The sequence below is a fragment of the Ctenopharyngodon idella genome, chromosome 16 (assembly GCF_019924925.1).
Source record: "Ctenopharyngodon idella isolate HZGC_01 chromosome 16, HZGC01, whole genome shotgun sequence".
Taxonomy (NCBI): Eukaryota; Metazoa; Chordata; class Actinopteri; order Cypriniformes; family Xenocyprididae; genus Ctenopharyngodon; species Ctenopharyngodon idella.
Window position 1 is genome coordinate 12,125,102 of NC_067235.1, and position 27,447 is coordinate 12,152,548.

The 27,447-nt window shown below is 36.7% G+C and overlaps 3 protein-coding genes across 3 annotated transcripts; all 3 read right to left on the reverse strand.

Moving 5' to 3' along the window:
- Positions 1 to 985: 985 nt before the first annotated feature.
- hoxa11b (homeobox A11b) lies at positions 986 to 4,316 on the reverse strand. Its single transcript, XM_051865764.1, has 2 exons — positions 2,849 to 4,316; positions 986 to 2,071 (listed from the first exon to the last, which is right to left on the reverse strand). The coding sequence occupies exons 1-2, from the start codon at positions 3,468 to 3,470 to the stop codon at positions 1,839 to 1,841; spliced, it is 855 nt and encodes a 284-aa protein (XP_051721724.1). The 5' UTR covers positions 3,471 to 4,316; the 3' UTR covers positions 986 to 1,838.
- Positions 4,317 to 9,977: 5,661 nt separating this feature from the next.
- hoxa13b (homeobox A13b) lies at positions 9,978 to 12,063 on the reverse strand. The gene is made up of 2 exons (XM_051865762.1): positions 11,219 to 12,063; positions 9,978 to 10,809 (listed from the first exon to the last, which is right to left on the reverse strand). Exons 1-2 carry the CDS (start codon positions 11,844 to 11,846, stop codon positions 10,568 to 10,570), a joined length of 870 nt encoding a protein of 289 aa, XP_051721722.1. The 5' UTR covers positions 11,847 to 12,063; the 3' UTR covers positions 9,978 to 10,567.
- Positions 12,064 to 17,295: 5,232 nt separating this feature from the next.
- Positions 17,296 to 27,302, reverse strand: hibadhb (3-hydroxyisobutyrate dehydrogenase b). The gene is made up of 8 exons (XM_051866077.1): positions 27,124 to 27,302; positions 26,362 to 26,522; positions 26,112 to 26,221; positions 24,984 to 25,105; positions 20,403 to 20,536; positions 20,239 to 20,315; positions 19,930 to 20,086; positions 17,296 to 18,485 (listed from the first exon to the last, which is right to left on the reverse strand). The coding sequence occupies exons 1-8, from the start codon at positions 27,191 to 27,193 to the stop codon at positions 18,327 to 18,329; spliced, it is 990 nt and encodes a 329-aa protein (XP_051722037.1). The 5' UTR covers positions 27,194 to 27,302; the 3' UTR covers positions 17,296 to 18,326.
- Between the last annotated feature and the right edge of the window lie 145 nt (positions 27,303 to 27,447).

Genomic DNA, 27,447 nt, shown 5'->3' on the forward strand with positions numbered 1-27,447 from the left:
AAATAAATGCAATGCTGACAAAAAAAATATCTAAATGTTAGCTATATTTACCTGAAACAGTGCCTTGTATAGTCACGAAGACGTTGTCCTTTGCCCGTACACAAAGTAAACATGTTTCAGCAAGGGATTTTAGATACCCGGCAATGACATTGATCTAAAGTGCGCCACCCAGTGGACGTGAAATGTATCGTCGGAGCAGCGAAATAGTGAGCAATCCAGTCGTGGTTCCATGATGGGACAGTGAGACAAATGATGGCGGAAAAGTCCGTGAACACAAGCTTTCAATGGTTCCAGCCGTTGTTTTCTAGCTCTTAGTCACAGTTAATAACCTTGGTTCTCAGACGGTTTATGGCACCTCACTCCAATTCTACAAATGCTCCAGACTAAGACTGGTTTTATGACCGAGTTGCTGCAGCAACGGGGGGATGTGCAGTAATTAGGGCGAAATTCCATCGAGCCTCAAAGGATGCGCAAACCGTCAGGGTCATCACGTAAAACAGTCGTTATTATCTTATGGTCGCCCAGACTCGCCCTTATTTATTAGACTTCTGAGTGGCATAAGCCATATCAGATTTGTGACCGTCACGCACTGGATCATCGATATATTGATACCGGGAAACTGTAAACGTATATGAAGTAACAAGAGACTTTTCATTGTCTTTTTTCATGTTTAAGACAAAAAGAACTTTCCTTAGAGTTTAATTCTCAAGAAAGTTTGTCTAGATGTTAGCTGCTACACGCCGCTTTCAAAACAGCAATATAAAATGGAGACTTATCTGGAGGTCGACATAGAACAATTTGTTGAAAGGCCGTTTGATTCATGGAAACATACACAGCCATGTTTTGGGCAGTTCCGTAATGGATACTAGGCATTAATAACGGCAAACACTTGATCCTTGAATCAAAGAAAACGCGTGGAGGCAATATAACGCAAGATCCATCAAACATTTGATCCTACTCCAGGAAAAAGAGAGAAAACACAAGATATTTCAAGAGACTGATTTATATAACACTGAAGAGATGTCATAAACATGAGAGATTATCATGAGCTCCTGCAACATTGATAGCTATATATATATATTTTCCACACGTTTTAAAGAAAAGGTGGAGAAAACACAGAACTCGAAAAGAAAATACAATTAGGGTTCGGGGTTTTAGAGGACTCAAGCAGTGTCCATGCTGGTTCAGTTATTGCTTTTACCTCAATGTCCAATGTCTGTTAAAAATAAATAAGAATTTTGCTCCTTTTTTTTGGACATTTTTGAACACAGGTGTTGTTAAGTGACCCGATTTTACCGGAGAATGCGCAGTAAAGACGCATAATATCAAATATACACTTTAAGTCCACACCATTCAAGTATAAGAGAATATAGATGCATTTAGATCCCAATAAGCTCATGAAATATGCGTCATTCAATGAGAAAAAAAAAGTCTAATAATATAAAACACAAGTAAGGAACAGTTTTAACAGATTGAAAACACCTTCGCCCTCCCCAACATTTTTTTCCATCTAAATAGATTTCAAGCATATACTTACTGCTATATGACACATATGCGAAAACTACAGATCTTGGTCAGATGATCATAATAATAATAATAATAACAACAAAATCCCTGTAAACTGAATAAAATGGAAAATAATAATAATAATAATAATAGTTTTAATTTCAGACGGTAAAGATTACAGAGAATATAAATTTATGTTTATATCGATGAAAAAGTCTGTCAGAGGAATGAACGTCGCATCTCCTCTCGCAGCAGTCTCTGGGAGCCGGAATGTTCATCCACGAACTTGAAATTAACCATCTCGCCTAAATGATTTCTCAGCGACAGACGATCTAAAGCAAAGGGTTCGTGGTGTAATACTGCAAACGGTCTCTGTTTAGTTTTTTTTCTTTCATTCTTCTGTTTTGAAACCATATTTTGACCTGACGGTCGGTGAGGTTGAGCATTCTGGAAAGCTGTAGCCTTTTTTCTTTGTTGATGTAAACACTGAAGAAAAATTCTCTCTCCAGCTCTCTGATCTGATATTTTGTGTAAGGACACCTCTTTTTCCGTGTCTTCTGTCCATCTGAAATGTAAAGAAGAAAGGCTGTCAATGTATTTGATCTTTAACTTTAAATGATTGCATAGAAACAGTATACAGTTAATTAAATGCTTACAGAAGAGACAACTGAATATGGCTACATCCAATTGCCGTTTCCCAAAATTATGCACAAAACTGTTGTCACAAAATCTGACTGTAATGATTAAAGGATAAATCAGTAATAACACATTATACATTTAGCCCTTAAATTCCTATTTTAATGAAATATCGAGTTCTACAACAACACACTCGTGCAGGCTCGTTTAATAATGAGTAGCTTAAAATGAAGGCTTAACATTTCAACTTTTATTTCTTTTCATTCACCACAAAAGTAAAAAAATAAATAAATAAACCACATAAGAAAACCTATAAGATTTAGCATTTAATATTTAACAGGAACTCCAGTCAGAATAAAAGCTACCAAACAAAAATGGTCTTTAAAGTCCTTGATGTAAAACGTGCTGTCAGAGGCGATAAATAAGCACTGGATATCTATGATCTCTTAAATAACGTTGCATTAACAAATAGCCCAACTGTAATGAAGTCTGGAAAGCATACTTTTGAAGACTCGAAGGGAAATGGCCTATCATTCACGGCCAATTTCAATTTCGAGCACGTGATCTCGCGTTTATAACAAAGTTTTGTTAGGGTAAATATACAGGGCCCTCTGTAAACCTTATATGCTTATAAAACAGCATATAAAACCTTTAACAACAGCACGTTACATCAGAAACTTTCTCACACAACTGCTTTAATACGTACTGCTGCTGCCGCTGAATTTCTCTTCGTTGTTACCGGAAGATGGCTCCGGGCTGCTCGTTTCTTCACACCGCTCTGTCTCATCCGTTCCCCGACAACTGTCGCTGACTGAATCCGCGGGCGGAGGAGGCGCCTTGCTGGTTGCTCTGTCCACCGGGTGCTCGCTCGGCTGATTTTCCACGTTGCCGTACGCTGTCTCGAAAAACTGGTCAAATGCTTGGGGAAGCACTCCGTTCCTCCCTACGCTGCCATAAACGTTGGACGCATGGCTCGTGTTGGAGTGGTAAAGAACCGAGTTATTTTTCGATAACATGTCCCCCAAAGCTCCGGGATTGGACAGGCAGTCCCTGTGCACCATGTCTTCGGTCGCGTAGCAGTGTGGCAAATTGCCCCTGGAGTGCCACTTACTGGACGTGTCAATGGCATAGTCCCTGAAAGATACCTCTCTAACGCTCTGAACTTGTGGCAAACTGGACGTGGAGTATGAGTATGTCATGGGGCAAGAAGACGGGGTCTGGGGCAGAAAAGGAGGAAGGCTGGAAAATTCCGTTCCAGACACGTAATAAGTACAGCCGGGCAAATACATGTTAGACCCAACGGGTACCCGCTCATCAAAATCCATCATGACACTTGGCTGGGCACGCCACAACCATAGTACTGCCTCGCATCGTAGTACAGAACTGCTTCAGCTTCAGTGGCTTTGAAGCAGATCCGCCGAGCAGAAATTTTGAGACGTGAGCTGACGTGGAGATCCATCTCCATCCATTCCAGAGAGCGCCAGTCATGTGACCAAGGGCAGAAATTGACATGTACCTCTTAGAATATTGAATGCCAACATGTGCAAATGTTCAAGTCGAGGAGTGAGCGATACTTTCATTGATGAACGTGTGCATGTAGTGGACCACAGTTGGTTATGTTGACACTTTGGATTGCTGGAGAAACCCATCCGCTTGCTTAACAGCCAACGCGCCTTACTAACATCACCATGGCTTCTCATGTTTATGGATTTGTTCTATTAAGTCTCAGACATCTCATGTCGCTGTAACCCTAGCTCTTTACCATTTCTCGGTGTATAAGCTACACTCTTAAAAATAAAGGTGCCAGGAAGGAACAAAAAGCGATGTATACAATTTGAATTCGCAAGTGATGTTCTCGCTAATTGATTGCTTGCAAATCGAACATAATGGTATGGCTGTGAGAGGAAAATAAAACAGAATTACGTTTCGTGTTTCATACATTTGCCTTTCTTTCACAATAGTCAGTTCAGAACATTAAATATCCTTCGTCCAATTGGCCTAAGAATACATGACGCTTTTACTCATTTTAAGCCCTTCTGAGGCTTTACTATATTGAGAAATTTACACGATAGTTTGTTGCAACGTTGTTTGAATGTGTGTTTCTGCATTTAGGCCTAAAATAAAGCATTAAGAGTTTGAACTGTGGTTACAAATTATAGCCTAAATGTTGAAGCAATATAAAAACGATTTTACAAAAGGCGCTTAGTTAGATGAATATGAGCTAGTAGATATTATTTATATTACATAAAATTGCAATTCATTTAGATAGGCTAGTTTTAGTATTAATATGACTTTTAATATTAGTTTGACTGCAGAATTATTTAATTACAGAATATGAATATATTACACGTTCGTTCATGTCTTTCAAGTCTTGTTTTGAGCGCCATTTGGTTCAAAAACATCTTAGCTATATATATATTAATATATTTGTTTCTTTATTTATTTTTTCACATATTTATTCAAAAACGCAGTTTACTACAAGTTAGCGTTCTCCTGTGGGAATTCATAAATCGTTTGACGCTTGCCAAAAATCTTTTAAGGTAAGCTATATGTATAAGGCAAGACAAAGGAAGAATTTGCCCTTGTTGGGCACAAGAGTCATGCAGTGAAGCGGCTTGAAAACACAGTTGAGGCCCATTAAGTTTTAGCTTGGACTATGGCCCCCTTAGAATTACTTTGGATTAAACCATGAAACAATGGCCGAAAATCTCCAAATACACAAATTTATGAAGAAGTAAAAAGGAGAGAAAATACAAAGTGAAGACTGGACAACAAAACCTAACAGGAATATGTAAAAAAAGAAAGAAAAAAAAAAGAAAGAAAAAAATCGCTCTTTGACAGATTAGAATTGTTTGCATTTTCCTTTATTGTCAACGCTGATTTCGTTTTTTCTGGTATTAGGGCTTTTAATGTGTAGCTAATGTTGTGTTGGGAGGCAACAAAAACTAAAACCAGTCCAAGACAGACGTGGTTTTATGGTGCTCTTGGTATCTTCCTCCAGCCATTGTCAGCTCAGACAAGCCATGGCCGTCGGAGAGTGATCATGAGACGCCACCTACTTGGAATTCGTGAACTTCAATGAGACCTGAAGTCACGGGTAACAGTATATTAAAGGGAGACAACGGCCCCGTGCGTTGTATCGGGTGAGAGTCATGTTTTAGCTTCTTCCAGTCTTAAATCCACAAGATCAAATGCACATATTGATAGGAGGTTATCATGCATGTTTCGGTCAGTAACAATAATATTGCTATTATTAGAATTGCAGGTTAAAATAGGCTAGAAGATGTCCTTCAGTGTAGAAATACTCACCAGGCCCACGCCTGTCTCCATATGACTCCACAAAGAAACAGTTTAAACTTTACATTTAGTTTTGGCGTATTTAAGAGTGTGTGAGCAAGACCTCAAGGGTGATGGTTACTTACACATAGTAAGTGGTAGTTTACAAACAGCGCCCTGGATGAGGTATAAGGGTTTCCACGAGAAGACTAATTGTATTGTACGGAACTTGGCATTTTCTTCAGCATTGTTTTTGACTGACCCGAATTAGGCAAATGACCGATAACTTTTGGCACTGGATCAAGTTAACACTTCTTTCTTGAGAAGCACTGTAATTGGTACAGTCCAAGCCAATTTGTCATCACTTAAGAACAAATGAAATTTGTTCCGTGTTAGACGCTTATGTCAATCCACATTGAAAAGCTGTGGTTTTTGGATTTTTTAACAACCCAAGTCTCCTCTGAAATTGTAAGTCGTTCAACTGTCGTGTAAAAGCGGTAAAGCTCGCGCAAAATCCTATTTGACGTACAATGAATTTCACAAAACTAATTTCAATTCATTTAATTTAAACAAATTTAGATGTAGATATTTAAATTACAAAGGTGTTCTTATATGTTCAATGACGTCTAAAAACTTTGAGAATATGATGATTATAAATAGAAACAGCACTTTAAATTAATTTAATGCCATATAGAAATAAACGTGCCATCATATGACAAAATAATTTATAATCCTGCAAGAGTCTATATAGCTATTAAAAAAAGAATGCATTCATCGAATAGAGTCCAGTTTCATTTGCTTGGAAAAGCGGTTTTATTTGTGATTTAAGATTAAAAAAGAAACGACAGTGTCATTTTGATGTGAAAATGTGATATTGCTGTGATAAGGTGTCCTTACGCTTTGGTGCATTTAATTAGCACAGATTGTCTTTTCACTGCATGTTTTGTCGCAGTGCAGTTACGGGCCCACTTTTTTAATATTTCCATAGTTAGGACGATAAAGACAAAGGCTCTTTCAAAATTTAGACTTGGACATGTCCTGTCTTTATACGTTTTTACTCTGTAACCACTTAGGCTATTAGTATGTGATTTGTGTGAAATATTACAAATATAGAAAATAATGCCCCTCCTTTTGTTTTCGAAGCATTGGCTGAAGAAGGACAGCGGGGTTGGTAATGGGTGAACCTAAACCCAACCTTTGCCTTGCACTTGCTCGGTATGTGAGTATCGATGTTGATGCCACGCTGACCTGTAAAAAAATAGTTTTACAGGGGACCAAATTTATCAGAAGCGCAGACCTGCATAGAAACCAAACAAGTGAAATAAAACTGGCTAATATGTTGATATGATCGGCTTTATGCGCCATTCACTGGAGGAAAATACGATAAAACATGCCTAAAAAGCATTAAAACATTTTAATACTGTGCTTTCTTCTAATTTATGTTAATCTTTTGATTTGAAACATATCTAAATATTAATTAGGGTAAAGGCGCGCTTAATAAATTAATATTAGTATTAGGAATATTTAAGGAAATTTTTAGTTTAGCTAGGCTATACTAAACGCTTTGTTTGGTCATCATTATTTTTAGTAAAAAAAGAAACAAAAGCTCGTAAACAAAAGTGTAAAAATTATGAAACATTCAAAGCTGATTTACAATTTATACTAATTTTATGTGCACTTATATAAATCAGACTTTGTGTATAAGATGTTTTTCAAAATAATTAATTTATAATTTATTTGTAAACATTCTAGTTATTTCTACAATTACTTGTAGCCTAATAGACGAGCACCTAACGTTGATATGTTGCTTTTTGTATGAGCAATGGAAGAAATGGATTTGTTGTCGTTGTTGCTTGTTATTTCAGTAAAGTACTGAGACACTAATAGCATATTACGGTTTCGTATCCATGTGTGTTCTGGCATCATACATTAGCCTATATATTTGTAAAATGAATATAGCCTTCATATCCGATAGTAGGCTATCTAAACATCAGCTATTTTCTTTGACCGATAATCTAGAGTTTATAATATTTAGCAATGTTATAAACTCAAAAATTCACAAAAGCATCAATTCAATTTGCACAGACCATCCCCAATGTTGAGAACTGCGCTGGTTTAATGAAATGCTATTTCTTTTAGTGCCTTTGGGTGGCGGCACAGTCCAAATTGAAATGCCTTTTGATACACTGAAACGCAAATTATGGATCCCGTCCATATGTAGTTCTCTCCACACTTTCCGTCTGCTCAGACGTTTTTCAAGACCGCAGCTCATAGGCTGCCTTCAGATCCCACAAATAGATTCTGTGATCATTTATTTGTGACTATTCAGAAGCCTTCATACAGTGATATAGGCTATGAATTACTTGTACCATAACAACAAATTCCATAACGATTCAAAAAGGTTTTATTTTATGCATTTATTGAATAGAATAGAATAGAATAGAATAGAATAGAATAGAATAGAATGATTGATAAATATCAATTGTTAATGAAACATATTAACGATTAAAATGTGTCAGCTTATTTGAAATGCAATTGTAGTCTGTAACAAGTACAAAAAGTTGATGAAAAGTAAAAGTCTTCCTGATTCTTTAAATAATCATTTAAAAAGCTGTGCAGAAATTAACTGCTACCGTTTTCCAGAATAAAAACGTTGGCGGTGAAACGTTGTTATACAATGTGACTTACTTAATTTCGAAAAAGCAAAAATAAAAAGCCAAAGTAGACAAAATTAACTGGATTATTTATTAATTGCATTTAATTTCTGGTGCGTGTGTTTGTCTTAAAACTACAAATTGATGTCTTAATGGTTTTGGTTTGCCTTTAACTAAACCGAGAGTTTGTATTTGAAAATGCATTTGTTGGGTATAAGTAAACTATAATATGACTAATAGTTCAAAGTTTCTAAAAAATAATTTGAATAGACAGTCAGAAATGAATTAATTTGAAACTAAAAATGATAGATATGTTACACTGTAAAAAAATATTTTCATGATTTGTTATCACAACATTTTTTCTTTTGTCAAATCAACTTCAATAATAAATGTGGATTAGAGAACACAATATTTTGAGGGGTTTTTTTTTGTGTGTGTGTTGATTAAACCAATCGCCTTTATTGTATGAACTCAAATTTTTAAGGCAACCAGGTAGCTTACTTTTTTAATTTAAACCAACAATACCTTTTCTTACAGTGTACTAATTTTTCTTCACAGTTCACACATTTTATTGGAAGTACATTGTACGTCTGTTTATTCATTTTCTGTTTTTAATAAAAAGAAATCAGGTGTCATTTGGTTTTCTCTAATTTGTGGAAGCTAATTTTAATATTGAAAAAATATTGTTGGTATTTAGCCATTATAAATCTACTATACGTAGATTTATTTATTTTTATTTTTTGTTTGCTTGTTCATTTGTTTGTTTTAAATTACGTAAATACTTGAAATTCTAGTAAATAATTAAAAACTTATTTTGTAATTTTATTGTGAAAATGAGTGACTCCAAAGGCTAAATTGGGAGTCTATTTTTAGCTGCATTTGAGTAAATTGAGCATTGTGTGAAAAAGATCATATACGGAGAAGAAAATACATACCACCAATACCAGGCATCCTCAGTCCTCTGCCTTTCACTCACTTCTTTCTCCTTCAGATTTTTATTTTTGACTATAAAATTCAGATTAAAGTAGCTTCATTTGCATTGTAAGGAAAAACACACAAAACACCGACACAAACACACTGTGATATTACCACCACACTTTACCTGTTTTTGGAATCTGAAAGTTCTTAGAAAAAAAGGTTCATTGGTTTTCTAGAACCCTAAGGGTTCTTGACTAAATTTTAAAGAACGCTTTGTGCCAAAAAGGTTCTAAGGAGAGGTGTCTTATAAGAGATTAGCATAATAGTTTTATGTTTAACGGGAGTTTTTTTCCTAGTGATTTTCTATGTTTACGAGCTGTTCAGTTCATAAAGTTTAATTAAAACAAAATTAATGAATTAAAACTAAATCCTTAAAAAGATGCCATGATGGGAACCACTAAAAGGTCCTATGAAGCGCCTGACGGGACTCTTTGAGGTTTTATAGAACCTTTTCTTCTAAGAGTGTTGAATCAGATGACTGAAAATACGGAAAACTGATTATAATAACTTTTCGGTGCTTTGCTAACTATGCAAACACATAAACCTCGTATTCGTAGATATCAGATCTCTAATACTTCTATGAGGAACAATGACCCAATTGCAGGAAGTCAAGGCAAATGCATATTTGTGCCACTAGATGGCAGCACTGTTACGCTCATGGGAAAAGGGTTATTGTAGAACAATTGTTCTTTGAAAAATCACTTCTCAGGAATTTGGGGAAAGACAACAGTATCACAGCCATTATTCACTCATTATCAGAAGATGATCCCTCTATTTTACTCATTACTTTCTGGAAGTTGAATTAGCTATATAAATTGCTACATTGAAAATAAATAGATAATTAATATAGGTTATGTTTATGCTAAACATTTTGGCAAGAAATATGATGACATTCGGAATAATTATAGATACAAATATTAAAATACATCACTTAATATAGGGAGTTTTATTTGCATACTGTCTGCAGTAACACATGAGAATTTGTATATCTCGCAGGAGCCTGAAAGCGACTTTGTATTTACAAATGTGCGTATGGGGCTAAAAAAGTAAAAGAAACAGAAAAGCTCAGAACAGTCTTGGGGTAAATTTAGCGTACAGTTAGCGTAGCATTCGAATCCACAGTCTGAAAGGTACAGTTGTTTTTCTGGAAACGTGATGATGTGTAAAAATAAAAATAAAAAAATACACGAATTGCCATGGGTTTGTCTGTTTACTTCACTGATTTTCTTTCACTGTGAATTTACATTCCTCCCACGTCTTTCTGTCAAAGACATTATAGATTCAAAAGAATGGAAATCAGGTGGTGAATATAGGTACATTTTTCTTGAGCAGTATCTTCGCTTTTATCAATGTCAGTGTATTGGTAATATGTACACAGCTACATTTTCCCTCCTGCGCATCTCCGCAATAGTCTCGTGACGTGGAACAGATGATGGAATGGATTTCAGAATAAATAATGTCGAAGGTCCTTCCATTTATACCCCTTTGGTATTTCAGTTTTAAAAAAATGTCAGACCTTAACTGATGCCCTTGTACTTGTTGACCACTTTCTTCTCTTTCACCCGCCTGTTTTGAAACCAGATGGTCACTTGTCGCTCGGTCAGGTTTGTGTGAGCAGATATCCTTCTTCGTTTGTCTTTAGTGATGAACTTATTTGTGGCATATTCTCGTTCTAGTTCCTTCAATTGAACCTTGGTGTAGGGAACCCGCTTCTTTCTCCCTCGACGCACTGACGCTCCATCCGTACCTGACACAGTATCTAGGGGTCAGAAACCAAAATAAGGTTGATTGTAAAAGCCGTACAAGTAGCCTAAATAGATGTTGATGTCAGAAATGTCAAATAATAGGCTACACCATATGATAAAAACACACTGATATGTCTCCGAGGCAGTGCAACAACAAAAACGCCTCAAGTAGCCTAAAACACAAAAAACATTTAATTATCATAAATTTAAAAACTATTTGCAATCACGAAAAGTGGTGAGAATAGCCTACAAATTATAGAACACTTGTAGCCTACTTTTTCGATGAATAATTTCTAGTAAGCTCCTTCGTTTTTAAATAGCCTATCAGTTTCAATGATAATAACTTTGTTTTTCTTAGGCCTATATGTAAAGCTCAATTTTACGCTCTACATTTTTTTTTTTCTCATAATAAAGCATTTTTACCTTGAATAGACGATTTCCATAAGGTGTTTGACTGTGTTTGATCTTTCGGGCAGTACACCGGACTACTCCATCCGTTCGTGATTGCCCAGGGCTGGTACGTTTCAACGGGCAGAAGAGACTCGTGTCGTGGCTCCGCAGGGGCGCTCAGCGCAGGTACGACTGGCACGTCAAGATAACTCGGTACAGGCTGGTAAGGGCCAGACGAGTAACCCTGGTAGAAGGCAAATTCCTTAGCACGAGAAGGGAAATCCTCTCCAGAAACAGACGTGTCCATGTATTTTTCCCCATAGGAGGTGGGCTGCGTGCAGGACTTGGGCATCCTACACGGGTAGTAGCTGCCGCCAAAATATCCATAGGGCAAAGAAGCACTGGGAGAATTCTGCACGGCTGAACACGGACTGCATTGTTTGACAGGTTCTCCCATGCCCGACCCTGGCACCTCACTCGACGAGTAGGTTGTGCTCGGGGCCAGAGAAGACGGGTGGGCAATAAGATTCCTGCACTGATTAGCAGCAAAATTGCCTCCCACAAATCCTTCCATGTTTTTGCTCATATCATCCAAGCCGTTGTCATAGAGAAACATCACCGGGTCAATCCAGCGGGAATGGAGGAGTAAAGACGCTGTCATAGCACGCCCTACATGGAGCCAACCAGCTCTTTTAGAATTCCCCAAGACTGAAAGAGAAGCAGTGGATCAGTGGAGTAACAGATACCCATGAGTCCCGTGTGCGTCAAGATCCAACTATTATTGGACGAGCGGAGGCACGTGACTTGCAAAGAGGCTGATAAACGTCTAAACTGGAGATAACGCCGATCTAGCAAGACAAACATACTGCACTGACCTGAAACAAAGTGGAGGGATTTGGTCAAAAATACCTATAAAGATTCTGGTGATAAGCTTTATCCTAAAGAGGAAATCAAGTGGCATTCCATTGCGCAATGGGACTACATTTTACATAGCTACCTTTATATAGAAGTATAGCCTACATTTTAACAGTAAAATTGCAAATTCGTAAATATCATAGGCTATTCTATTATTAAAATACTGTTAACAGTAATAAAAAAGCTAACGCGGATAGCTTTATTTTATTTTTTTTTGTTGGTGCGTTTCAAGCACCATCTATTTTGTATTAACATAGCCTATTGAAACTGTTTTGGTTCATTATTATTATATAATTATTAGCCTATAGAAAAGCAATAATTTCTTCAGTCTCATTTTTGTCTTCCAATAAATTTGTTCATGCAAATTAAACAAGGAACAGAAAAAAAGTCTTAAAGTGGCTTTTTTCTTCTGCACAGCTACAGCGAACTATCTCTGTAATACCATCGACCATTTCGAGCCCATGAAATTGTCAAATAACAAATCGCACTTTATGAAAATGACCACCAGTTTATTACTCTATACGGCTAGAAATCCAGCCCACAATTTGGCAAGACTCGTTTACATATGAGTTACACACGGCTGGAGGCCAAGGTCAAGTTGAAAGTTGCAGTCTAGCCAGGGCCCTTGTTGTCATTGAAGGCTAGACCGTCTGGCAGGAAACGACCACACATCTCCGGGTACATTGTAAACAGGAGCACAAAGGTATTATACTGCTTGTGATGCCACAGATTCAGCATAAGCGTCTCTTGATCAAAGTTTCCATTACATTTCTGGTTATTTGATGAGTCGGCACAGAGGTCTGGCACTGCTGTATTTAAGTAACGAGAGGCAATTCAGGCTTCGTATTATTGTTATTATTATTATCATAAACTAGCCTAGTTGGAGACCATTATTATTATTATAGTTATAGCCTATTATATATTGTTAAAAATTATAAAACCCCATAGGATTCATTACCAGTCTTATTTCATTCATTTAAGTCTCTTTTATTTTCCAAATCAGTTTTCATCTTAAATTAGCACACGGAATGAGCGACTGTAGCCTATATGTGAGGACATCGTAGGCCTACCCAATGACATAAAATGATAATTTTAAAGATGATATATTTAAACAGAAATTTGTAAGTTTCTTGTTGCGGTTAAATTAATAAACTCCCTTCTTTTTGGAACGATCCTTTAAAATAGTTAACAGGCTAATTTACCCTTGAAACAGTGAGTCATTTACAATAGCTCACAAACTGTCACTTTCATGAATAATATCATGCAGCCTCAAGAATCTATTGAGTACAATAACGATAGATAAGGTGATTAAATATTTTTTTTAATATAGGTAAATTCGAAATTACTATTATATATATATAATATACATATACATAATATACATACTATTATACTGTTTATTAGATGCACAGATGAAGGATAAACAAAAACAAAAAAAGTCATTTTTAGTTAGGCTACCGAGGGGCAGCCGTTAGTATAAGCTCGCCACAGCAAAGTACACAGGAAATAACCTCGCTGGTGGCGTGGAAACACGGGCATGTTAGGCGCCAAGTCCCTATTTGATCTTTTTAAGGTTTCTTGAGCTATTAGCGTTCAGCGTTGTTCGACCCTCTCACAAAAGCTAAACTGAAGACAAAGTCAACATGTAAACAGGCGGATGTGAGAATGGTTGGTGCACTGACTAGACCCAGAAGATTCAATGCACAGCTAAATTTACCTCGAAGATAGAGACAACCGGTAATGGGATAGCCTACATTATTCCTCAACATAAAAAAAAAAAAAAAAAGTTGTTTCCTCAAGATTTGAACCACAGCCGTCATACTGTTTGTTGGTCCTATAGCCCTGTCAGTATAGAAGGCCTAAAGTGGACGAATGTATGCATGCTGTTTTTTATGCTACACAATCACAGAGCATATGATGTTTATTAAAAATAGATGCACTAGTGGTATTTGTGAGATGCTGGTAGACAGTGGTCGGTATTGGGATCATTTAAATCACTTTGAATCGATCGCAGAACATTATATGTGTCTGTGTAATTTGAATAGACTGACACAAGTCTTTATGTAACAATTTCAACCACGAAAAAAGATACAACGAGGCTTGGTTTTAATTTCCTTTCAAAAACACGAGCAAAGAACTGGAACTGAGTGAACTGTAAGCTATTAAGAGAGTGCAAATTTTCATAATGTTAATTTCAGGTTCAGATTCTAAACGAGGTACTTTTATTCATCTTCTGCAAATACATTTACGAAAACCAAAATAGGCAAAGTCGGGGCTGCTGTATATAAAACTAAATATTTGAAAGGCACAAAGCCTTGAGTCTTTATTTTGTAGAAAACAGCTTCAAATCTCACCTGATAATGTTACCTGCGCTACGTATTTCAAACACACATTGATATTGCGAACATATAGCCTATTTAATAAACAATAATAAATCACTTTCCAATCAAATTTTCGTTCAACGCGGTTTGACACAGTTTTGCATTACCTGATAACGCGTAAATAACCTTTTAAAATGTGTTTGAGGTACTGAAAATGTTCAAAAATGTCTTTTATAAATTAAAATAACAGCATTAATCTTGTTGAATAGACACATCTAAACCACAGCAAATTGAATAGCCTATTAATATAGCCTAATTAATTATTAATTATCTTATTTGTTAATTTTCTTTAACCGATTTAATAGTAGAAAAATGAATTTAGTTGTTTTTCTGACGTTATTGTTGCATTGGAATTAAATTAACATAAATGTAACATTTTCATAAACGTCACAGATTCAGCGATGCTTTAAAAGCAGAAACCTGATGTCCAGTTTATTTTGAGAGTAATGTGGAATCATTTCTCCCTGTTTACTGTCAGTACTGATAAAATAGCCACCTTTATACGCAATAATAAATGAAATGATAACTCAACGAATAAAAAACGAAAATGTATACATTTAAAAAAAAAAAAAAAAAAAAACTAGGATATTTTGTATGTTTTCCCTAAGCAAAGATCGCATTAGCCTACCTTAGTTAATGTTTTAATGAAATATCGAAGAAATTGTTTTATTGGCACATCATGATTCAAAGTCCAGACATCCGTCACCGCCGTAATTCTCTTTCTCTGAAACCAAACAGTTTGACTTACAAGTTTTATTTTTGTGTTACACGTGAGTTATATAGCTAGGCTATAGCTCGACATAGCAGCGAAAACTGTTGACTAAATATTTTGATTTTTACTCTTTTAAGGTCCAGACTAGGCTACGACTAAATTATATACAGGCGTAAATAAATAAATACTTATTATTAATTATCATAAATAAAACGTTTTTAATAAATTGGTCAATGGAAAAACTCTACAGTTGAGTTTTTTTTTTTTTTAAATATATGTTTTTGTCCCAATGTATATAAACATGTAAAATTATTTGTATAAATTATTTTAGATGGAACAGCACAATAGGCTATGTGTGAAAATAAATAATAAAATAAGCTTGTTTTGAATCGTGTAAATAAGAAGGCAACGAGCTGGACCGATGGAACCATATTGTAAACACACCGGACCTCAGCTAAATATATATATATTGTGCCTCTGTTTTCTGAGTTATCAAGCCTGTCTGTTCTGGAAATAAAGATAGCGAGGTCTCACTTGGCATGCTGTAGGCTACTTCTTAAAGTAGTTAAACCTAATAACTTCACATTACACCTACTCAAAATCCAAGTAGCCTAGTAGCCTACACATATCCCATTTCGACCACACCTGGAGCTCGTGTCAAGGTCTATACAATTAGCCTAAATAAAAGACATTAAAATACTGTAGGCTGCTTATTTCTGCCACATGAAAACGAAAATTAAATCAAACAACTTGATAAATAGGGTTTGAGAGTTTTTGAGAACTCGAAGTCATTCAACACGGAGCATCTTTTGAAGGATGTCTTATCTGTATTATCGCAATTGGTCATTTTAGAAAGCATAATTAAAATGTGTTACCTAAGTGTTTGATTGAACCCACCTCCTGAAAACAAATGCTTTCGTGTAAAGTTACAGTTAGCAATTATGAGGAACACACTTAACGACTAAATTAGCCTACAGCCATAGCATCTTCTCTATAAGAGTTTCCACCTGTTGGAGAGTTTTAGAAACATGTTTTATGCAATCAAAACACCTTTAAGGATATATGCTACCGATTTAAAAAATACAAAAATAACGAAATAGGAATTGAGATGTAACAGTCGACGCAGAATTTGTCATCTGAATGTGTGTTATTCACCACGTGGCCTTAAGCAGTTTCGTCTGTTGAGGATGATTGCCCACATTTGCCAAAAAAAATCCGACTCAAGTGGCTGCTGCTGCCCGGCGACAAGCAAATGACAGAAGAGAAAACTAGACGAATAGTCGAATAAAAAGACCACAATTAACAACAGTTAGAAGAAATGTTTCAGTTTAGAAAATCTTTAGCTCTGAGAAAAGACAGATATTTTTTTTAGGGGTTTCAATGACCAGAGAATGTCATGCGTTAAATGGTTCAAACCGGAATGGGATACCGGGTTTTGTGCTGTCTGAAGTCTAACTATCCCATGGTCCTGTTTGTAGGACCTGCCAACTAGATAACAACACAGCACTTAGGCCTCCATGCTTAATGGACTTTTTATGGGTTTGTCCTGTGATCATGTGACCTCTAGCATTATATCCTTTCTGTGGCTCTTTGGTGGGAAGATCAGAAACATACCGCTGACTGCATTTTCCCTCGTTTTGGAAACCAGGAGAGCAAAAGTGAGTGTGACAAGAGGCAAAAGACAATGAGAGAATATGAGGCAGCAAAGAAAAGTTCTGAGGGTGAGGGGAGAAAGGAAAACGGAGCAAAAGAGAAAGTGAGAGAGTGAAAGGTCATGAATCTTGACTGTATCATTGGCTTCATGGAACTGTGACCGAAGACAGCCGGGCACAGAAACCGATGTTGATATTATACATTTATGATTGTTCAAATGTTTTTACTGGGTTTCCCAACCTTGAAATTCGCAAACCTGCATGCAGTTCTTCTTTGAAACACAAAAGACTGTTTCATTTTCATTCAATGAAAGTCAGTGTGGTCTAATGTTGGTTCAGACCTCATCAACTTTCATTGTACAGACAAAAACAGCTTCAAAACTTTCTTCAGAGTATCTTCTTTTGTGTTCCACAAGAAAAAAAAAAAACCAGGTTTGGAACAACATGAGAGTGAGTGAATAATGACATAAGTTTTATTTTTGGGTGAATTATCCACTCGAGTCAAACAATGAGAACATGAGACTAAAATATTACAATATCCTTGATGTGCAAAAGATCCGTAGTGTTGATGACTCATTTTTATTGTGCAATGTGCATGTTACGTGCCACTGAATTCAAGGTGAGGCTTCATAAAGAAGCATCAAAAGACATTCCTCTGTGTGTGTGACCTTGAGGAGAGGGAGGAGACCAGATATAATATGTGCCATGTTGCATCACTTTCAACTGATTAGCTACATTCATTAGGATTACCTATACAACTGTAAACCTGGCTTAGTACACTGACGATGCCACTTCAGTTTTCAGGTTTTTAAAACCATTAGATTTTATGTATAAATTAAACATTGGTGTTATATTAGTGTGTATTCATGTTTCAACACGCCACAGGCTTACATCAAATCAACAGATATTTCCTGATTTAATTTCCAGGTGTTTAAAATTTACATGAATACAACATGTAGATCCAACACCGTTAACAATTACCAAGAGTAGCCAACCCCAAAAGACCATAAAAACTAAAATTGTACATATGCAAACCTGTTAACTATCAGAAAACTTTAAGGAGTGTAATGGCTGATCAGAGTCTTCTGAGTTTTTGAGAATGAAATGATATGTTTTTAATCTTTCGTTTGCCTACAGAACAGCCCGCAAAGGCGAGAAAAAGTCAGAACAAAACTTCAATTCACAGCATCTCATTAATTGATTGGTGGACTACTAATTGTACATGGGTGGGCCCATACAAGTAACATGATTCCAACAGGAACTTACAGCCTCAAACGCTACTCACACAAAACAAAACAAACAAATCTTTCCATTTAACATTCAATCTACACATGTATTCATTCACTCACTCATTCATTCATGGCTCCCAGCACATGCATGCCAATGAAATCACATAGTTGGGTCAAAGTTTTGCAAGTCAGGTCATGTGCAAGGCAGGTAGTGCTGGGTAAGGCTGTGGAAGGGGCAGAGAGTGTTGACTTCTACTGGCCCTCCTCTTCTCGAAGGAACTGGAAGACAGATGAGAAGTCTTTGCTGGCGTAGCCGCGTGCGCACATCATACGGTAAATCTGATGGGCCAGAGAGCCCAACGGCACTGGGGTCTTTGTGTTGGTTGCTGTATTCTGAGCAAGTCCCAGATCCTGAGGATAAATGTCAGTAAAAATCAATGAAGGGTGTCCAGATTTTAAAAATTAACTATTAAGTAGGTTTCCTCAATTAGATTCACCATATGTTTGAACAGAATACAGGATCTTCACACAATTTTAAAAGAACAACAACAACACAATGCTTAGTCTTAGCCTAAGAATTCACAGCCACAGATTGTGGGCTAAACGGCTGATACATATGGTACACAAAATTCAAAACTCCTGAACAGAATCTCTGGGCGTGTTCAAGGCTCCACCTGCAAACAAAGCCATTGTGATGCCAAACCCCCTCATGGAAGAAGAAGTCAGTCATGTTTACAACTGAGACAATGAGCGCTTATCAGGATCAACTAAATGCTGGATTTTCAAAATTTTGTGAAGTTTGCAGCATAGACTCTTTAAAATATGTCAGAGTTTTACATGGTGGTCTGTTACTGTAGAAACATCAACGTTACATTGTTACGCCCCTAAACATGACGCGGAACAAAATGAACTGTGATTTGTTGCTTTACATGTCAGTCACATGGCATCTGGGCGGTCCTTGGCTAATGAAAGCTGGTATGGAGTTCGGACCTTCTGCCGTCAGTCTGAAGGTCTGGTTATGCGAGAGTACACAATGCTCAACAACACTGGGAAATGTGATATAGTAGCATGAACGTGTACGAATATAGCAGTAATACTATAAAGCAGATGAATTTAATAAAGTGTAAATTTCCCTAGTTTTACTGTGAAAACAATTCACAGCACGCAAACAGCACCACCTCTAAAATGATCACAAAAAGTGTGTAAGTGTGTGTTAAAATAGACTAGACAACAATAATCTGCTAACTGGGTGACAAACTAGTTTACCATTATGTTAGTGATCCATCCCTAATCTATTTCACATGCTTCTAGAATAAATAAATAAATAAATAAATAAATAAATAAATAATACCTATAGTAGAAGCTATACATGTATGGAAGGTTGTTTCCACCACTAAACAAACAAAAAAGGAAATTTCGACTTTCTCACAATTCAGAATTTTTTTCCTCATAATTACGAGATAGAAACTCGCAACTGCGAGAAATAAAGTAAGAATTGCAATTCTGACTTTTTACCTTGCAATTGCAAGTTTATATCTCACAATTCTGACTTCTTTTCTCAGAATTGAGAGATATAAAAACTCGCATTGCGCATTATAAAATCCAATTCTGAGGAAAAAAAGATTTCTGATTTCGGACTTTTCACAATTCTGACTTTATAATTTGCAATTGCGTGTTATAAAGACAGAATGACAAGATATAAACTCACAATTCTTAAGGAAAAAATTGCGAGATGTAAACTCGAAATTGGGAGAAGTCGCAATTACCTTTTTTATTTTTTTTATTCAGTGGCGGAAACAAGCTTCCATATGTATGATACCATGGCAGAAACAAATGTATTAAAGCCAAAGCAAACCTTGGCCATTAGTGTAGTTCCAAAGCCACCCTGGTAGTTGTTTGCTGAGGGCACTCCCTCCATCACTCCCGGGACAGGGTTGTATGTGTCACTTGACCAGCAGCGGCCAGAGCTCATGTTCAAGATCTTTGCAAGAAGCTTCGGGTCAAGCCCTAATCTGTGAATGCACAAAGTAATCGCCAAAACAAAAACAAAAAAAAACAGGGTAAAAGTAGAAAATAATACAATCCGTAGCAAAAGTAAAAGCATCAAGACAGCTGTATTATTGAAGTCATTCACTGAATCAAGCAATTCAACTGTGAACTGCACCTGATTCCCAAGTTCATGGTCTCTGCTGTTCCAATCATCCCGATGGCCAGCAGCATATTGTTGCAGATTTTAGCTGCCTACAAACAAGGAAGGGAAATTATGACCAGATATAAATCAGCACCTTTCCAAGAATGCCACTATATTCTTAAACATCCTGTTTGTACCTGTCCAGTGCCAACTTGGCCACAGTACACCACATTAGCGCCCATACAGGTCAGAAGCTCCTTGGCTGCATTGAACTCCGCCTCTGGCCCACCCACCATGAACGTGAGCTTGCCTGAATTGGCAGCACCAACACCTGAGAAAAATTAAGAAAACAATGCAAATCATACATATTACACCTAAATTACAGGGATAGTTCACCCAACAAAGAAAATTGTCATTTAAATCTCACTAATGTTGTTCCAAACCAATATGACTGACTTTTTTCTACAGAATAAAAAATTAGGTATTTTGAAGAACATAGGAGCCGTTTTTGTCCACGATGTATAGATTTTTATGATGAACAGAATTAAGCCTTTATTCACTCTGAAATAACACGGACATCAAATATGGCAAATGTCATGCTTGGTCATGTGACGTCCAAGAAGCAATGAGGTCTGATGTTAGTTGACATTTGAGGTGTGTCAAAATCTTGATTTTGACACACCTCAAATGTCAACTAACATTAGTTGTCCCTTTTTTTTTTTTTTTCCCTTCTTCAATTAAGGATTACATTTGGATTTGTTCATCAGACAAAGTCATGCTAAGTTACTTCAGAAGACTTTGAATATACCAGTTGAGTCATATGGATTAAATGTCCCCCCCTTTTTGGAATTTGAAAATACTAAATGCCCCTGACTTTCATTGTAAGATCAAAAACAGCTGAAACATTCTTCAAAACAGCTCCTTGTGTTCGGAAAGAAAAACTCTGTACGAGTTTGGAATGACATAAGGGTGAGTAAATGATGCCATAATTCTTATTTTTGGGTGAACAATCCCTTTAAACTGATATACAAATTCAAGTTCCACAGAAGAGCATTGTAACAACTACAATGGAAGTGGAGATTCGACGAAAAGTGTCAGTGAAATGACCAATCAGAGAATGAGCAAATCACCTGCATGAACAAGTGACTGAATGAATTGGAGACTAAAGTCCTAATGTGACTGTTTCCATGTCACACCAGTAACCTGATTTAAGCTTAAAAGTTTGAGAAGATGGGTCTTCAAAATGTAGCACCATCGAAGTGCCATAACTACTCTTACAGAGGAAAGTTCTATAAATACACAAGCACTTCACCATCTGCTGTGAACACAGACGCACATGACGTCAGGGACAGTTTGTTGTGGCTCACGTTTCATTAAGCCTCCTTCACAGGCGCTAACACGGAGCTGAGAATAATGTCTGGAGGGTCTAAGTAAAGAGAATGAGCAGGTCTGTGGATTTCATATGACTGTTTCACAAACCAAGAGCGGGTCCAACGGTATGTTAGCCAAACCCCACTGACGCATATGAATTGGGAGAGGCAACAATTTAAGGAAAGCAAACTAGAAGCACATTGTTTTTATGTGCCCAAAGACCAGAGGAAACAACTTCCTGATTAAAAAGAAGGATCGCCATAAAGCACAAACTAGCTGTTGACTGAGTTAAACATTTCTTGTTACGTGACAACACATGCCGTTTTCACACCTCAGTCAAGTTTATAAGAGGCACACAGATTCGAACACTGAGAAAAGTATGTGTACAGCACATTACACTAGACAGTCAATTCTGATTGCTATTTAAAGTGCATATAAATGTATATTACCCTATTTAAATGGGTAAAAATAATGATTATTTTCTTAACCCTCCACATTCACTTAAAGGGTAAGTTCACCCAAAAATGAAAATAATGTCATTTATTACTCACCCTCATGTCGTTCTACACCCATAAGACCTTCGTTCATCTTCAGAACACAAATTAAGATATTTTTGATTAAATCCCATGGCTCAGTGTGGCCTGCATTCAAAGCAATGACATTTCCTCTCTCAAGATCCATAAAGGTACTAAAAACATATTTAAAACAGTTCATGCGAGTTCAGTAGTTCGCCATGAGGGTGAGTAATAAATGACATTATTTTCATTTTTGGGTGAACTAACCCTTTAAAGACACAATGGACCGTGTTTACGAGAATATTTACCAAGATGGGTATTTTAACAATTTTGTGTGTATGTGTCCATCCAAGTGCAAGGAGACGCAAAAGGGGAATCAATTCAGAGTTTGTGCGCTATCTGAAATGCGCTTGTGTGCGGCTGCAAAGTCTTTGCTGGCTGTGCACACATAACAGCAGGCGAACACCACATTCTCCTCTGCCTCTTCCAGTGCTGGAATGGTTTAAAATCTATTGAATGTGTAAACGAGCAAGACAAAACACATGCAAATGATAACCTTTCACTCTATGGCGGTTAAACTTGCAATTAATCTGTGAATCACATGCGTGCTGAACCGTGGAGCCTGGTCCGTACGGATCAACAATGATCCGTTTAACCCCTAATTTCATATGCGGTCATTTCACACTTTGCATTCCTAAACACTGGGTTAGCATCCTTATTTGTGGTGTCAGTGTCATTGATTAGACGAATTACCCCATTTCTAAATCATAAGTGTGAAACAAATTCTTACCCAGGGGTTAAAAGTGGAGGTTAGAATGACAATTCTAAAATTTCACAATTTTCAAAGATTTAGTAAGAAAGAGAAGAAAGGACAACTATTTGTGCATGATAAATCAAATCAATGAATTAATGTTATCAAAATTACCAAGTCGATACTGAAATTTTCTAAAATGTGTCGATACCAGCATTTCCCCCCAGCATTTTGAGTGGATTCTTAAACACCTCTGATTGGCCATTGTGTTCACACTCTCAACAGATACAGTCAAACCAAAAATTATTCAGACATTTTTGAAATTGATATTTTTACTAGAGGGTGCAGGACACTATAGTTAATTTATGTAAGTGAGGATAGCAAAATAAAGTAAACTGTGACATATTATACCCAAAAATTCTTCATACAGTGGACTACCAGTAAAACTGACAAAAATTTGGAACCAAAAATTATTCAGACACTTTAACCTAACCATGTTTTGCTTCATTGTTATCTGACATAATTATAATTTTTTTTTTTTTTTTTTTATTACACAGTTTAACTCTGAGATCTTGTCATATTTTATTACCATTTTTTTAAACTATAGTGAATAAACTGAATTAATGAATGAAATGTTCATTCATTCATCAATAAATTTTGGTTTGACTGTATGTCTGTGATTGGCTACAATGATCAACGCTTTAAAAACATGTTGTAAATAAACATCTGTGACTGTGACGCTCTTCAGAGCGCTTAGATACAGACGGAAGCGTTTGTACATATTAGTAAAGACCTCTCTTTATGAAACTCAGTCTTGGTTACGACATAGGACAAAACCTTTGTTCACACATTAAATTATCCACGTCGAAATGATCTGACGTTGAATACTGAAGAAACGTAGCTCTGAACAGATTCAGAAAGTGTGTCCAAATATGCGTACTAAGTGCTATTCTTCGCTATTTTATAATATAAATAGTGCGAGTAGGGTGTTCACACAGATGATTTAAGCTAAAACAAAGTGTGGAATGTTGAACTCTTAGTAATAGCTTTCCTTGTGTAGAAGAAGGGGAGGGGCTATCGGACTCCAATGCTTGAGGACAAACCTCATAAAAATTCATACACTAGACAAAAGAGTACACAGTGCATAGTAAAAGTGCATATTACACTGTCATTTGGGACACAACTAGAGTATCCTTCCCATGCCAGGTGAGAAATACAAGCATGGACAAATCCAAACAAATCAGAAAATACTGAAAAAACAGAAAACAATTTGTCTTAAATGTGTGTTTGTTCAAAATTTAGACTTTAGCTATATCAACCACAATCTTATTCTATAAATAGGTTTCTAAAAGAAGGGTTACATGAGACATTACAACAATAGTCAATGATTTTCAGCACTTGTCTCCATCTCCACCATAAGTTGAGGTCATAGGATCAATTCCCAGATGCTGGCTTTTGATTTAGTCTATAACTCAAGGAGTCCACACCAATGGCTGGATTAAGAAAATGGGCAAGATGAGGCAGGTGATAAAACTCTTTCCTATCAACAAACCTGCAAATCACCCACTGCACACTAAAACAGAGGACAGAAATAAAACTCAGGTGTAACTAGTGTGTCCTGAAATTTGACTTTGTGAACCTAGATTTGTTTTTTGGCATGAGTTTTCCATTTCAATGTCTCTGTTAGCAGAAATTCAACAACATCTTTAAATGTATCTTTGGCAATTACATTTACCTTTATATATCTTGAGCAAACTACACTATTGTAGCTTTCAACACAGCAAGGACAAATAAAAGCCAGAGGATGGTTACGATCAGGCTTGTACGTTAATATGAAACTTGAATTCCACTATTAACACGAACCTGCGATTGCGAAAACCACAATGCTTGAACTGGGGCCAAAGATTCAAGAAATGTGTATCTCTTCCCAGACAGTGACTAGCTTCGTAACTGTGACTATGGGTGTGTGATTTATGAAACCTTTAAAGTATGCATTAACAACATTGTCTACACTTTCATATGTGTTTTGTGTGAAGTCAGGGTTCAGATCAAGGTTACAGCATACTACGTGAGTTACTGCACCTACATCATCTGCCCTTCGTATTGAGTTGGAATGGAAGTTTGAGTTTTTGTCATCTCACCTCCAGACACTGGGGCATCCATGAAAACAGCTCCCATTTTCTCTGCAGCAACTGCCATCTCCTTGGAGACAGCTGGATCAATAGTGCTGGAATCAATGAGTAGGGATCCCTTCTTCACTTTCCTGTTGAGTAAAGATATCAGAATACAAGACCGGTCTGATACATGCGAGTACATGCGTCACATCTTTAAACGATGATAAAAGTTTTAAACATTTCTCACCACAATCAATTCACCTAAAATGCCATTTAATCTGGATATTATGAGGCCCTATGAGATGTGATTTTTTTTCCCCCCAAATTGTTTTTGTGTTCTCTATTTAATTCAACATTTTCTGGATTTATGATTTAATACAAATTTATTAAAAAAATGGCAAATGGCAAGTTTTTGAAGCTCTAAAAAGTGCATCCATCCATCGTAAAAGTAATCCATACGACTCCATTGGGTTAATAAATGCCTTCTGAAGTGAAGCAATGGATTTTGTAAGAAAAACATCCATATTTAAAACTTTATAAACTGTAATCACTGGCTTCCGGCAACAGCCGTACTTGCGTTCACGACAGAGTTGAGTTCTGGCGAAAGGTTAACCTCTGAACCGATGTAGGACGTAGCTCCTCTTATATCGAAATCCGACATCTTTCTTTACAACTTCTCGTTTTTCGACTTCTAATTCGTGACCGGCGTTTTGTTTTGCTCTATCCGCTGCTCTTCCACGTTCGTCAATTCTCACCTACACCTACGTCATTTGCCAGGTCAGAGGTCACTCTTCCGCCGGAACTTGACTCTCGTGAACGAGCGTACGGCCATTGCCAGAATGGAGCTTCAAAAACTCTATTCAACACTATTTAATGCCATTATAAAGCTGGAAAGAGACAGGAAATTATTTCATATAACTCTGTGTTCAGCTGAAAGAAGAAAGTCATATACAGGGATGGCTTGAGGGCAAGTAAATTATGGGATCATTTTCATTTTTGGGTGAACTATTTCTTTAAGTATGGCTGAATACCTGTTGGATTTGACTTTTTTTTTTTTTTTTTTTTTTTTTTTTAATTCCAGAATTAAGCTAGTTTCCTAATTAAATTGATGTTTAAATATTGATTATTTAGCCTCTACAGGAAGGACGTTCTTACTTCAGAATACCATTTGCGCCTGTATACACATCTATAACATTGGGGCTGGAGGGAAGCATTGTGATGATACGATCGGCCTTGTCCGCCACATCCGCAGGGTTATCCAGGATCTGAGAACAGAGCATGAACAGTCAGAGAGCCTCATTCAAATGAACAACTAAGATGAAATCAATCACACAATGCATATAGATCATAGTGTTTAATTCAAGTCAGAAGTGACCAAGTTAAGTTTTATGTCTGTTATCCTGACCTGAGCTCCAAGCTCCTGTAACTCTTTGCAGGACTCTGGAAATACATCTGAGGCTATTACTGGATATCCGTGTTTTATGAGGTTCTTTGCCATTGGGTTTCCCATGTTCCCCAGGCCAATGAAGCCCACCTGGGTTTTAGAGGCCATGGACCTGATGGAGACTAAGAAGAGACATGAATTATCTAATAAGTGTCAAATTTAGAATCTCACATGGGATATTTTAGCATTTAACATTTGACTGGAGCAGATTAAAATAACCAAAATAAGATGTGCAGAGTCTGTACATGTTGACCTAGAGGCAGATGTCAAAACTGTAAAGATTTTATATTAAACATTTCCTGTGTAATAGATCAAAGAGTAAAACAAAAATTAATCAATGAAAACAGATCACAAGAACTCAATTAAAAATCTCAGTAAAATGCTTTGTCCCTTACAATTTGCTGTCTAGTTAGATGAACTTGATTTATTACGATGACATAGTACATCTCACTGCCACATATATCGGAAAAGACTTGTTAGCAATTGCAACAATTTAACAACCGTCCATAATTTAGTGCAATGGCGGCTGATTCTGGTGACATTATGTCTACTTGTGTTTCAGTGACTTACACACGCCTGTGACTTTAGCCTAACAGCTATTACCGAGCGCTCCCAGTGCATTGCATTATATCATTTGCTTGCTGCACGGAAGATACGCATGGAAAACCACAGTAGCAGAAAAAAAAAACATTCAATTTTAGGATAACAATGCAAACACATTACCCTGCACGGCGCTGACATGGTTATGACACTTTCCTATTAGACACCGCGAGCCCCTTAATAGAGCGGCCATGCTGCTTCGCTCTTGACCTTCGACTTACAGTGACGCGATTGGATAATCGATGATTGACACATGTGCCTCCATACGTTTTATTCATCTCAGATCTCTTCATCCAATGGCATTCAAGGGAAGGCGGGACATCCTCAAAATCTAGATGATCAATGGATAAACATAAATAACTTGTAACTGCCTTTATTTAGTCTGTTAATGAATTAATATATACAACCTTTTATTATTTGTATTTAATAAAAAGGTTTTTTATTGCT

Bases quoted from the DNA above. Each gene is read 5' to 3' on its own strand.
- hibadhb (XM_051866077.1), bottom strand. From the start codon at position 27,193: ATGGCCGCTCTATTAAGGGGCTCGCGGTGTCTAATAGGAAAGTGTCAT. The intron at 25,106-26,111 runs GTAAGAACGTCC...TTTACTCAACAG, and splicing joins GGCGCAAATGGTATTCTGAA to GAAAGTGAAGAAGGGATCCC. The intron at 20,316-20,402 runs GTACAAACAGGA...CCTTGTTTGTAG, and splicing joins GCCAAGTTGGCACTGGACAG to GCAGCTAAAATCTGCAACAA.
- hoxa11b (XM_051865764.1), bottom strand. From the start codon at position 3,470: ATGATGGATTTTGATGAGCGGGTACCCGTTGGGTCTAACATGTATTTG. The intron at 2,072-2,848 runs GTACGTATTAAA...TTTACATTTCAG, and splicing joins GAAATTCAGCGGCAGCAGCA to ATGGACAGAAGACACGGAAA.
- hoxa13b (XM_051865762.1), bottom strand. From the start codon at position 11,846: ATGACAGCGTCTTTACTCCTCCATTCCCGCTGGATTGACCCGGTGATG. The intron at 10,810-11,218 runs GTAAAAATGCTT...TCTGACCCCTAG, and splicing joins ATGGAAATCGTCTATTCAAG to ATACTGTGTCAGGTACGGAT.